At 41.0% G+C, this 13405-nt stretch overlaps 2 protein-coding genes across 2 annotated transcripts; both read right to left on the reverse strand.

Moving 5' to 3' along the window:
* Window positions 1–1488: 1488 nt before the first annotated feature.
* On the reverse strand, window positions 1489–2672 carry LOC103656788 (olfactory receptor 7A17-like). The gene has a single exon (XM_008684214.2). The coding sequence runs from the start codon at window positions 2612–2614 to the stop codon at window positions 1583–1585; it is 1032 nt and encodes a 343-aa protein (XP_008682436.2). The 5' UTR covers window positions 2615–2672; the 3' UTR covers window positions 1489–1582.
* An 8471-nt stretch (window positions 2673–11143) lies between these two features.
* On the reverse strand, window positions 11144–12087 carry LOC103656793 (olfactory receptor-like protein OLF4). The gene has a single exon (XM_008684219.1). It carries the CDS (start codon window positions 12074–12076, stop codon window positions 11144–11146), a length of 933 nt encoding a protein of 310 aa, XP_008682441.1. The 5' UTR covers window positions 12077–12087.
* Window positions 12088–13405: the final 1318 nt, after the last annotated feature.

The following is a 13405-nucleotide window of genomic DNA, read 5'->3' on the forward strand; positions in this document are numbered from 1 at the left end:
ACTCATGATTATTCCTTCAGGAAGACTAGGGAAATTTTACTTGGCATGACATATGTCATTTGAAAAGAAATCATTTTTAAGAAATCAAAGTGGTCTTGTAAATGATACGGAAATTTTCAAATATTTCTGAATCATGGTTGGGAAAAACTGTGGGAATGTATGATAATGGACAAAGGGAAAAACAGTATGTATATCAGACAGTGCAGAAAGCTTAGTCAATGGAGTTTTTTGAAATTGTATGGAGAAGTTGAATTCTTTTTTTAAAATTTTATTTTATTTAAATTCAATTTAGTTAACATATAGTGTATTAGTAGTTTCAGAGGTAGAGTTCAGTGATTCGTCAGTTGCATAGAACACCCAGCGTTCATTACATCACGTGCCTTCCTTAATGCCCATCACCCAGTTACCCCATCCCCTCATCCATCTGTTCCAGAAACTCTCAGTGCCTCCTATAGTTAAGAGTCTCTCATGGATTGTCTCCCTCTCTGATTTCATCTTATTTTATTTTTCTCTCCCTTCCCCTATGATCCTCCATTCTGTTTCTTAAATTTTACATGTGAGTGAAATCATATAATAATTGTCTTTAGTGAAGCTGAATTGTAAGAAATGGAAGTTTCTGGAAATACATAGGAGCAGATTCTATTTCATAGTGATCAAAGAATAGTTTTACACAAAAGATTTACAGCAGCCGTGTTTTGGTTTTGAACAGGAAAGGAGGGCACCTGGGTGGCTCAGTTGGTTAAGCGTCTGCCTTTGGCTCAGGTCATGCTTCTAGGGTGCTGGGTTGAGCTTGCATCAGGCTTCTTGCTCAGCAGGAAGTCTGCTTCTCCCTTTCCCACTCCCCATCTCCCCACCCCCCCACTCTTGTGCTCTCTCTCTCCCTCTCTCTATCAAATAAATGAATAAAATATTTTAAAAAAGAAAAGGAATGGAAACTTTATTATTATTATAGAAACCTAACATAGACAGGAGAGAGAAGGAATCTACACATAGATGAAATTAATAGTAGGCAGTAAATGAGAATAAGGCAGTTACATTAAACCCAGTGCTTACAACATACAATCTCATCAGCTGGGGAAGGCCCTGGAAACAGCCAGACCGGAGTCCTGATTGAGAGGCCTGGGCAGAGCCCAGGTGAGCAACTGACCATCCTCATAATGGCCACATTCATAGGGCAAATAATAAGGTTTGAAATTAAACATCTGCATTGCCTATGTGCCATTTGGAACAAGCTGCGATTCCATGTTATTATGTTTCCGTATTTTCAAAAAGCCTGGGTTATGTGTGTCTGCCTCCTCTCCTGGATTGTATTTCGGGGGACCAGTCCAGACTGGAGCAGGTGGGGGCAAGAGACAAGATTTGTAGCTCTTGGCATCAAGACCAGAAGAGTCAGTTCTGACCTGGAGACCAGATAGTATATTTAGACAACTAGGCTCCCAAGGTTATTCCCACAGCAGGAGTCTCACAAACAACATTCCTTAGCCTGTCTGTGTACATGCAGGTCCACGTGGTCTGTTATGTGGGACAAGCCACAAATGCATGTATCCATACAGAACACATAGCGTTGACCTTGCAATCAAGGTCACTTCTTCACCACTAGGACAAGTGTGCCTTTTATAGCTGCCCTCCTGGAGAATCTTATCAGAGCCCCTTTTATGTCTCTGTTCCTCAGGCTGTAGTTGAAAGGGTTCACCATGGGGGTGACCACCGTGTACATCACCGAGGCCACTGCACTTGCGTGGGAGCTCTGGGTAGCAGCAGAGCTCAGGTACACTCCCAGGACTGTGCAATAAAATAAGGAGACAACTGAGAGGTGAGATGCACAGGTGGAAAATGCTTTATACTTGCCCTGAGCTGATGAGATTCTATGTATGGAGGAAATAATCTTTGAGTAAGAGTAAAGGATCCTGGCAAGGGGACCACCAGCCAGCAGCATAGTGGAAACATATAACACTGTGTCATTAAGAAAGGTGTCAGAACAGGCAATTTGGATCATCTGATGGAGTTCACAGAAAAAGTGGGGGATTTCCACCTCTGAACAGAAGGAAAGCTGCAACAACATTAAGCTCTGTAACAAGGAATTCAGGACTCTCATGATCCAGGACACCAGAACCAGCAGTCCACAGAGGTGGGGGATCATGATGACCGTGTAGTGCAGGGGGTGACAGATGGCCACGAAGCGATCATAGGCCATCACAGCCAGGAGAAAGTCATCCCAGCCTGCAAAGAGTGTGGAAAAATAGGTCTGGCTGATGCATCCTGGATAGGATATAACATTTTTCTGTGTCTGTATATTCACCAGCATCTTTGGGATGATGGTAGAGATGACACAGATGTCTAGAAAGGACAGGTTGGCCAGGAAGAAGTACATGGGGGTGTGGAGGTGGGAGTCAGAGCTGACGGCCAGGATGATGAGCAGGTTTCCACACACAGTGATCAGGTACATGGAGAGGAAAAGTCCAAATATGAGGGGCTGCAGGTCTGGATCATTTGATAATACCAGAAGAAGAAATCTTGAAATTTGGGTGTCATTGCCTGGTCCCATGTGGTTGCTGTGATGACTAGAAGTTAGGAAAAAATGATTAATTTTAACACAGTTGGGTATTAGTAACATGGCAGAAATGCTATAATTACCAATGACGTGGGGAAAAATAAGCAGACATGAAGGAAACTGGATAGGGTATTATCTTTTCTGGAAGATCTGGAAGACCTAAAACAAGGTGACAGTTGAAGAGAGATCTCAGGGAAGACTGCACAGGAGACAGGAGATTATCTGGGTACATGTGTCTCCTTCAGGAGAAATAGCCAGTGAAAAGGCCCTGAGAAAGGTACCTGTTTTGGACAGATATCCAGAACTCACAATGGAGCCAGTGTGGTCAGGACAGCAGCAAGAGGGAGAGCGATGAGAAGTGGTGTCAGGGAATGTTGAGGAATGAGGTGACCTCCCCACTGCAGGTGAGACGTCAAGACACAGGGAGTCCTTCATTCACATGGTGTTCCTTGCACTTCATTAATTTGTGTCCAAGGAATCCTGTCAATAGAAATGGATCCCTTCCTTATTTCCAGGTGTTGGTTAACATCCTGGAGTCTGTATTTTAAGGGTCCCATATCGGCACACTATGGACTCCTGGGGCCCTGTGACTGCCAGGCTCTTCACACCTCCAGCTACAATATTTAGGAAAGAAATGTACTAGTTAAGCTCTCAACATCAAATTATCATTACCCTAATGAATATAGAAAAGTACACAAATTCCAGTTGGTAAGACTCCCATGAACTTGGAACTTGGTGCTCCATTTTAATATGAACATTTTGTCCTGCATTTAGAGAAGTATAAAAAACTCAGAAGGAAGAGAAAAGGAACAGAGGGGAGAAAGTTCTTGTAAGCCCTGATGGTCCCTGAGAGATCGTGATGACAAGAAACGTTCCCTGATTCTGGCTGCATTCCAATGCTAGGTATATCCCTTCAATGCCCAAAATACCTAATAAAACAGCAAAAACCAATTTCTCCAAAAGAGAGAAGAGTGATGTATTTATGATGTCAGGTCACCTTAATGTACGAACATCTGCTAGAAATATGAGCAAAAAGGACTAAATCCACAACTGACCAAAGGAAATACACGATGTGCAAAAATAGCAGGTATTTACCAAGATGAAATGGTAAAAGACTCCTCTAAATGATATTAAATCACCATTTTGGAATCTGTGAACGAGTTTTGAACCTTGGATCTACCACACGTTCGCTGTCTGAATTTGAGAAGACAACACATTCATTATAAAATGTTAACATTCTCACCAGAATACTGGGGGTAGTGGTACCATCCTCCCGGGGTGGGCGACAGATTGAGTCCATATGTGTAAAAAGTTGAGCATAGTTCCTTCCTGTTAGTATATGAACAGTTATTCTCTGGTCAGTCATGTTTGTGTGTGTGTGTGTGTGTGTGTGTGTGTGTACATACATGTGGATTTGTGTGTTTGCATGCGCACACATGTTTGATCATAATGTAAAAGGCATGTTTACTGTGGAGAAAAAAAAATGGAATCCACTGCAGTAAAGGAAGAAAATGGTTTAATACAAGGCCAGTGGCTGCTAATGTGGGAGAAACAGTATGGATGAGGAGTTTACAGAAAACGAGGTTGCAGAGGTCAGCGTGGGTGCTGATGTCACATCAGACTCCAAGGAGCCCGTGCTGACTGCTCCACTGGCCTCATGATGGGGTCCACCTCAGGCCCCTGATCTAAGTGTCATATCTGTCCCTATACCCTGTTTATTTGACCACACTTGTTTTTATGTGGCCTGAGAGTGGATGAGGCTGGCTCTTCTCTGACTTTCGTTGGTGGCATTCATTCCTTTGTTGCCTTGGGCTTTGGGGTTTGCTCTTTGTTTGACACAAAATCCAATGGGTACATGCCTGTTCTGGTTCTCTGTTCCTCGTCTGCCATGCAGAAGCCTTCCCAGATTCTGCAGAATCTGGCATGTTCCATGACAATCTATCCCTTTCTGTATATGATTTATCTTTGAAGACCCTGTATCATATGAGCACTTAGTTCCCTGCTCTGCATTCTAATATATGATCCAAAGGACCAGGGCCTCCCCTGCTTTGTTTGACTCCTTGTGCTCACAAAGGTGCACATTTGTATAGAAACAAGCTTTTTAAAAATGAGAATTCATTAAAAGAAGGAATGGTAGGGAAAATAAACTCATGTTAAACAGGTGAATTTAAATAACTGTCATCAACAAAACTGAACAATAATCTAATACTAACATCTTAGAGAAAGGATACACAACAACAAAAATCACATCAACGTGGGTCTCTAATTCAGGATGAAATGGCTAAAAGAACAGGAAAATATACTTTTTAATACACAGTGCTAGAAGCAGTAGCTCAAGTTATAATTTGATAATATGTGACCATAACTGGACTCAATCATGCTTATGAGAAAGATGCAGGGAATCTTCCATTGAATACAAAAGAACATGTTTCACATAATGACAGGAGGGGATTGTTATTTTAAAAAACAAATCTAATTCCAAAATTTAAAAAAATGGTAGGAAAAAAGGAAATAAAGAAAATTAGATGTGAAATAAGATGGCAATATGTACAAAAGCAATTCTTACTACTAAGGATGCAGAAGAATTTCAATGTTCAAAAGCAATGAGGGGAACATGATGTGACCAACTGACAGATGGGACCTCAGAAAATACGTAGCCTTTCACTGGATCCCGTACATACATCTATACACAAAATAAGGATTAAGTGGCAAACAGCAATGTTGGTGAAAAAAAAATTGCCATTCTTTTTTGAAAGAATGGGATCAAAAGATAATAAAAACACACAGATCCCAGTACCTGAAAGCAATGTACTTGCAGAAACAATATGCATATATTAAGTAAAGGGCAACAACATTAAAAATACATTCAGCCGCCTTGGTAATAAAATTGCAAAGTAATGTTCCTTGACATATCCCTTCATGCATATTAGGTAATTTTTTTCCAGTGAATATCGATGAGAGAGACAATACTGTGAAGTGTATGTCTTAAAAACTGACATCACAAGGTAGCGTTTACCTCCATGGGCCTGAATCCTTCTAATAAATACAGAACAAGATAAATGTACCCGGTCTGAACATATTAAAAAATGCTCACACCCCAAGCCTGATACTCTTGTTTCCTTACACCCTTAGCTGCAAAACTCCTTGAATATGTTCTAATTTCACTGGAACCACTTTATGTCCCCCAGTCCTTCCTCTGTCTCAACCAACTGAATTTCTGTTCCCACCATGTATTGTCAGAATGATCCCTGTAATGCTGAGTCCAGTGAAAACTGCTTTTTAAGATATATTAAGTAAATTATTTTTAAAGTTAGTAATCAACCCAGCAAACAAACATGCAATCTCTTGGCTCTGGAATAGGCTGGTTGGGCTCTCAGGTGACCTCAGGTAAATGTTCTCAGGTTCCATTCTCTCTGATCCTTTCCTGAAATACCTGCTGAGCTCTGAGACCCTCCTGGGTGGGATCTATAACATGAAAGTCTGTGTGGAGATCCGAATTCATCCCTGGATGGTTGATGATGGAGACTAAAGCCCTGTTCCCAGACAGGACAGCAGGAAGCGGTGAAGCATGGGTCCCCCAGCCAGACTTAGGAACCCAAAGGCAACAACCACGTCCTTTCCTGCACAAGGATGCACCATGGTAAGGGGCTGTAGCACAGGAGATGTTTATAGTCTGCTCATTAGGCACTGTTTCCATTGTTACCCTCACCTCTGAGCATATTATTTCCCCATGGACCACTGGTCTGGACAGAAAGGAAATTTCTTCCTGCTAATTCTGTGTTTCCAGGAGACCAGATTAGAAGTCAGGTGAATCTAGGTTTTCTTACTTCTTCTCCACGATCTTGCCTGCCTTCCAGAGCTCCAATCTCCTTACATATTATCCCAGTTTTCAGTTAATGCTTTCTCCAAATCTAAGACTGAGGAACCGGCTTAATCATGGCTCATGGACCTCCAAAGTACTGTCTTATGACAGAGAAGATCTCCTGATAGATCTAGAAAATTGCTACTCCCCACATCAATAAGAGAGAAGGGACCTTGATTTGCTTTAAACATATAGATACTATGCCCTTGTCTTCATGATGCTTTTGATTAATCAATTAGGTGATTCATGCTTATAACACAAATTCAGAGCTGCCATTTACTGCTTCATTTTGAAAAGTTCATTAGTTATGAGATATTTAGATCATTTTATGCACCATACACTGAGTGAGAATCCTATGTGGATTGTTTTATTTCATTTTTACAAAATTCCACTCTGTAAGGTCTGTACTATAATGAACCTTATTTGACACTTGTAAAAGTGGGGCTCAGAAGTCTGGAGTGAGCTATCCTGAGTTAAGAGCTGAGGGAGGGATGAGCTTTGACTGGAACTCCACCAAGATATTTCCATTTCTCATGCTCTAGGTCAGTGATTCTCAACCAGGGGCCATTTTGCCTCCAGAGAAAACTTGACAAGTATGGAAAAATCTCTGTTGTCATAACTAGGGAGGGGCTACTGGCACCTAGTGGGTCGAGGCAAGAGATGTTGCCCCATATCCTACAATGCACAGGATGGCCCCACCACAAAGAATTATCTACCACAGATGCCAACAGTGGGAGGTTGAGAAACACTATTCTAGACCAGAACCTCTCTAACATTAATGTGTATTTGAATCACTTGAGGATCCTGCTCAAATTCAGATAAGTGTGGGGCTTAGACATCCTGTCATTGTAACTGTGTCCCAGAGCCTACTGATGCCACCAGCCCTGATCTGTGGAACAGTTTTTGAGTACTAAGGCTGTGGTTCAGTGTTTGAGTCAGGGATAGTTGTTTCTAGACCTTCTCTACCAAGAATCCTCATGCTCCCCACAGGACTGATCTTAGGTGGTCACATGATGGACTCCCAGATGCGAGGTTGTGCATGCTCAAGTTTATGTGTGCTTCTTGGTTATTTCCCTCCTGAGCTGTGCTGCCTCAGGGGAGGGATGGTGCCATATGGAAGAGATGCATAGGACAAGGTATGAGGTAGTGGTGTGGAGCTTCCACGCCTTCTCCAGGTATGCACTCTACCCGTCTCCATGTGTTCACCAACCTGGAAGCATTCTGAACCATCATTTGGGGTTTCATGGAAGCTGCAGTAGACATGATTGATTAAATCATTGGCCATTGGTGATTAGACTCCATCTCCAGCTCTTCTCCCTTCCCAGTTGGTCAGGTGATGAGAAGTAAAGTTCCAGTTCTCTAATCACATAGTTGGTCCCCCTGACAAGCATCCCCTCTTCTTAGGTGCTTTCCCAATGTCACCTCATTAACCTACAAAAGACATCTTTATGGCTCTCATCACTTAGGAAATTCGAAGTTTTAGAAATTCTGTCCCAGAAATGGGGATGAAGACCAAATATATGGTTTTTTTAGTATAAATCACAATATTGCATTTATATATGTAGCACCGGATGAAAGCTTGATTGGAATTCTCTCGTGATGCATCCAGTTCTCAAACTCTGGTGCTGTGATTCTCAGCCAGACATGATCTTGCCCCTGGGGATATTTGGCCATGGCTGGAGGGATGCTGCTGAACATTTATAATCCTTGAGACAGCACCTAATTCAAATATTTATTCAGCCCCATATGTCAACAGAGAGAAGGTGAGAAATATGATTCTAGACCAGCACTTCTTCACCAAAGATTGTAGTTAAAATACAAATTCTGAGTCATTAGGTCTCCTGTGGGCCCAGGGACTCTGCGTTTCTAACAGGCTCCCAGGTGGTGTTGATGTGCAGTTCTTGGTCTGTGGGCAACAGTTTGAGAAAAAGGCTGTGTTCCTGTGTTAGAGTCATGTGTAGGTAGTTTCATGTCTTCTCTATCAGGAATCTTCTGTGCCTGTAATTTTGAAAGAAGAGGTTTCCACATAACTCTATAGGTGTCGATAAATTCTCTGCTCAAGTCTTATATATAAGGACTCTTGAGTGACATAAAATAATTTATATTTCAAGAAGTCTTTGTAGTAGGCAGAATAAGGTCTTCCAAAAGATGTCCACATCCTAATGTAAAGAACTTTTGAAAATATTTTTTTACCTAGCAAGGAGAATGTAGCCTATAGATGGAATAAGGCTGCTAATCCCTGATCTTGATATAAAAAAGATTATCCTGGATTATCTAGAGAGGACTAGTGTAATCACAACTGTATTCTAAATATGGAAGAGGGAGGACAAAGAATTGGAATCTGAAAAACATTTCCAGACTCTGTGCTGTAGGCTTGAAGATGGAAGAAGGTCCACGAGGCAAAAAAGGGGCTAACCACTGAGAAGTGAAATAGGAAAGGGAGTGAATTCTCCTCTGGAGTGTCCAGAAGAATTGAAGCCCTGCAGACCTGTTAATTTTAGCCCCAAAGGACCCAATTCAAGCTTCTGCCCTTCTAGAAACTTAGGATAAATCTTTGTTTTAAGCCACTCATGTGGTCATTTGTTACAGGAGGACTAGGAATCAACATGGACGGAACTGGAGGGGATTATGCTAAGTGAAAAGTCAAGCAGTGAAAGACCATTATCATATGGTTTCACTTGTATGTGAAACACAAGAAATAGTGCAAAGGACAATAGGGGAAGGGAGCGAAACTGAATGGGAAGAAATCAGAGAGGGAGAAAAAGCATGAGAGACTCTCAACTCTGGGAAACAAACTGAGGGTTCCAGAAGGGAGGGGGTGTGGGGGATAAGGTAACCAGGTGATGGTTATTAAGGAGAGCATGTGTTGTGATGAGCACTGGGTGTTATATGCAACTAATGAATTGTTGAACTGTACATCAAAAACTAATGGTGTACATGTTGGCTAATTGAAAATAATAAAAAAAAGAAAAAAGAAGGACTAGGAATCAAATATAGACATTTGTTCAGAAAATTATTGTTTGTAGGAATGGAGTTTGAGCCTTTCATCTCATTCAGCAAACTTCCCTTGGGTAAAGGCATTTGGTATTGAAATCCCACCTTAACTCAAAGGAGAATATTAGTTTTAGTTTGGATATATTCTGCCTTATTTGCTGAGCAGTGATTTCCTGCTGCATAAATGTAAATGTGGTTTTGACGCTGAGGCTTTTGAAAATCTGGGATGAAAAACAATTCTTTATCAAAATTAAGGAAATCTTTGTGTCAAAATTCTACCTTCTTTCTATTTTACGTTGATTCAAATGCTTATTCTTTTCATTTGTACCCCATTCAACATTTAGGTTATCTTTCAACACAATAGATGGGATTTAAATAAGTCTTTGTGTGTCTACATAAACATGTGTAAATGTGTTTATTTGGGAGACAGATGCGTACAAATGTACACACACACAAACACAGTCACACTCCTAACCTTGAACATTTCCTTTGGACCCAACAAAATGCTTCTACATGTTCATTTCTGATGACTGTAATAGGAGCCTTAGTTAGGGTTCCTTCCAGGTAACCAAGAGAGGTTGGAAGGACATGCCTCTTTGCACAAAAGATGTGACCTGAACCACAGGACTGGACAGGATTTCAATCTCTCTAATGAGGCATCCTCTGATCCTGAGAATATATATGGATGGCATATGATGGATGATAACAATGTTGTTCGATCATTGCCCATTTCATGGTTATGACAAAATTTAGACAAGAGGAGGTATTTCATTTAGAGCAGAGAAAAGAGTCCTATGTCTATACAGCAGGAAGTGATTATGATTCAAGACAAACACCATAAACATGCCAACCAATTCTTTATCCCACTGGGAAAACAAAACCAACTCTTGTACAGGGATACCAAACTCCATATTTGAATGAGTAGCTGGACAACATAAAATGAAATATTTTGCTCAGTAATACAAAGTATACTTTCAATTTTTCGTCATCATATTTACAATCTTCCCTGGCTCAGCGGCCATATGATGTTAGTTTATTTATTCTAATACATGTGTCTCCACAGACTCCACTTGGCGAGTGTACTTGGCAATCACTTTTCTGATCAGTGTGGTGGGTACAGTGGACACAGCTGCATAGGGGGACATGATCATAATAAGGAGAATGAAGCTCAGTGACTCCCTATAGGACAAACTGTAAGTTAGTCTGCATGATCAGGATGAGCAACGAAGGCAGAGACTACAAAGTACTGATGGACACAAAGTGAATGATTGGGGTCTCATGCTTTCCTTCACTGTAAAATTACATAAATGGCTTTGGTTACCAAAAGTAGTTTTTCTATATGAATAATATGACTCATGGCTATCCTTTTAGTAAAACAAGAGAAAAATTACTTGGGATGATATGTGCTGTTTGAATAGAAAGGATTCTTAAGAAACCCATGGTACCCCATGACATAAATGGGACTTTCCAAATATATTTGATCAATGCTAGGGAAAACTTTGAAAAAGTGAGAAACGGACAAAGGGGAAAACTGTATATCAGACAAAGGAGAAGCTCAAGGAAGTGAGTTACTTAAATTTATGGAGAAATTGAATTCAAACAAATGGGGATTCCAGGAAATAAACAGAAGGAGCAGATACTATTTCAATAATCTGATCAAAGAATAACAGTTCCCAGCTCTGAGGCGGTGAGCCCTTCAAACATGGGCACTTCTTAAGCCTCAGGACGCTAGGCCCTTACAACACTGGATCCCCAGTGATTCCTTTCAGAGCCCTCTTTATGTTTCTGTTCCTCAGGCTGTAGATGAAGGGGTTCAGCATGGGCGTGACCACCGTGTACATCACCGAGGCCACTGCACTTGCGTGGGAGCTCTGGGTAGCAGCAGAGCTAAGGTACACTCCTAGGCCTGTACAATAAAATAAGGAGACAACTGAGAGGTGAGACACACAGGTGGAAAATGCTTTATACTTGCCTTGAGCTGAGGAGATCTTATATATGGAAGAAAGTATCTTAGAGTAAGAGTAAAGGACCCCAGCCAGGGGAGCACCACCCAACAGCACAGTTGCAAAATACATCACCATGTTATTAACAAAGGTGTCGGAACAGGCGTGCCCAACTACCTGATTGAGTTCACAAAAAAAATGGGGGATTTCCATGCCTGTACAGAAGGTCAGCTGCAACAGCATTAAGCTCTGTAACAAAGAATTGAGAACACTGATGATCCAGGAAACCAGAACCAGCAGTCCACAGAGCCGGGGGTTCATGATGACCGTGTAGTGCAGGGGGTGACAGATGGCCACGAACCGGTCATAGGCCATTGCGGACAGGATAAAGTCATCTAACTCTGCACACAGTAGGAAAAAATACATCTGGCTGAGGCAGCCTTCAAAAGTGATGACTTGGCTCTGAGTCTGGATGTTCCACAGCATCTTGGGGACGGTGGTGGAGGTGAAGCAGATGTCTACAAAGGACAGGTTGGCCAGGAAGAAGTACATGGGGGTGTGGAGGTGGGAGTCTGAGCTGACGGCCAGGATGATGAGCAGGTTTCCAAACACAGTGACCAGGTACATGGAGAGGAAAAGCCCGAATATGAGGGGCTGCAGTTCTGGGTCCTCTGAAAATCCCTGAAGAAGAAACTCTGAAATTCGTGTATCATTATGTAGTACCATGTGGTGGAGATAACCACTAGAAAGGAAAAAAAAAAAAAAAGGTAAATATTCAAGCAAATGGACTTTATTTATTTATTTATTTATTTATTTATTTATTATTGTTTCTTTACTTTTTTTCATTTTTTGGTTTTTGTTTAAAAAACAGTTTTTTTTAATTTTTTTATAATGTTCAGTTAGCCAACATAGAATACATCATTAGTTTTTGATGTAGTGTTCAGTGATTCGTTGGCTGCATATAACACCCAGTGCTCATCACAACACGTGCTCTCTTAATACCCATCACCCTGCTACCCCACTCCCCACCCCCTCTCCTCTGAAACCCTCAATTTGTTTCTGAGTTCAGAGTCTCTCATGGTTTGTCTCCCTCACTGATTTCTTCCCCTTCAGTTTTCCCTACTGTAATATTAGTTTCTGGTGACAATATAGTGATTCAACACTTCCATCCAGTGTCCAGTTCTCATCATGGCAAGCGCACTCCTTCATCCCCATCACCTGTCTCACCCATCACCTCACTCACCTCCCTTTTGGCAACGGTTAATTTCTTCTGTGTAATTGAATATCTGTTCTTGGTTTGTCTCTCCCTCTCTTCCCCCTCGCCAGGTTCCTTTGATTTGTTTCTTTTTTTAAAGTTAACTAATTTATTTTATTTCATGTTTTTAATGATTTGTTTCTTAATTTCCACACGTGTGAAATCATATGGTATTTGTCTTTCTCTAACCAGTTTATTTCATTTAACACAATACTCTTTAGCTCCATCCACGTTGTTGTAAGTGGCAAGATTTCATTTGTCTGATGGCTGAGTGATATTCCATTGGAAAATATACCTTGGAGTGATGTGTCCTTTTGAATTAGTATTTCGTATTTTCTGGATAAATACATAGCAAAGCAATAACTGGATTGTAGGGTCATTCTGTTTTTAACTCTTTGAGGAACCTCCCTACTGTTTTCTAGAGCACCTCCACCAGTTTGCATTCCCACCAACAGGGCAAGAGGGTTCCTCTTTCTGCACAGCCTCACCAACATCTGTTGTTTCTTGTCTTGTTGATTTTAGCCATTCAGACAAATTGAGGTGATACCTCATTGTAGTTTTGATTTGTAGCAAATGGCCATTATTAACAGAGTGACATGCTACCATTTGTATTTTGAAATCAAGAAAAAACTATTTATTTTTTGTATAGATCTGATCCAGTTTAAGGGATGTTACTTGACATCCTGATTAGGAATTCTTGTGTATTCAGCTTTTCCCTAAGAGGGAGTGTATTATAGTTTTAATGAAAAATGTTTTCCTGCATCTGAAGAATAATGTTGAGTATGTCATCTTCTAGACAA

This window comes from Ursus maritimus, unplaced genomic scaffold (assembly GCF_017311325.1).
Source record: "Ursus maritimus isolate PB19 unplaced genomic scaffold, ASM1731132v1 scaffold_37, whole genome shotgun sequence".
Taxonomy (NCBI): Eukaryota; Metazoa; Chordata; class Mammalia; order Carnivora; family Ursidae; genus Ursus; species Ursus maritimus.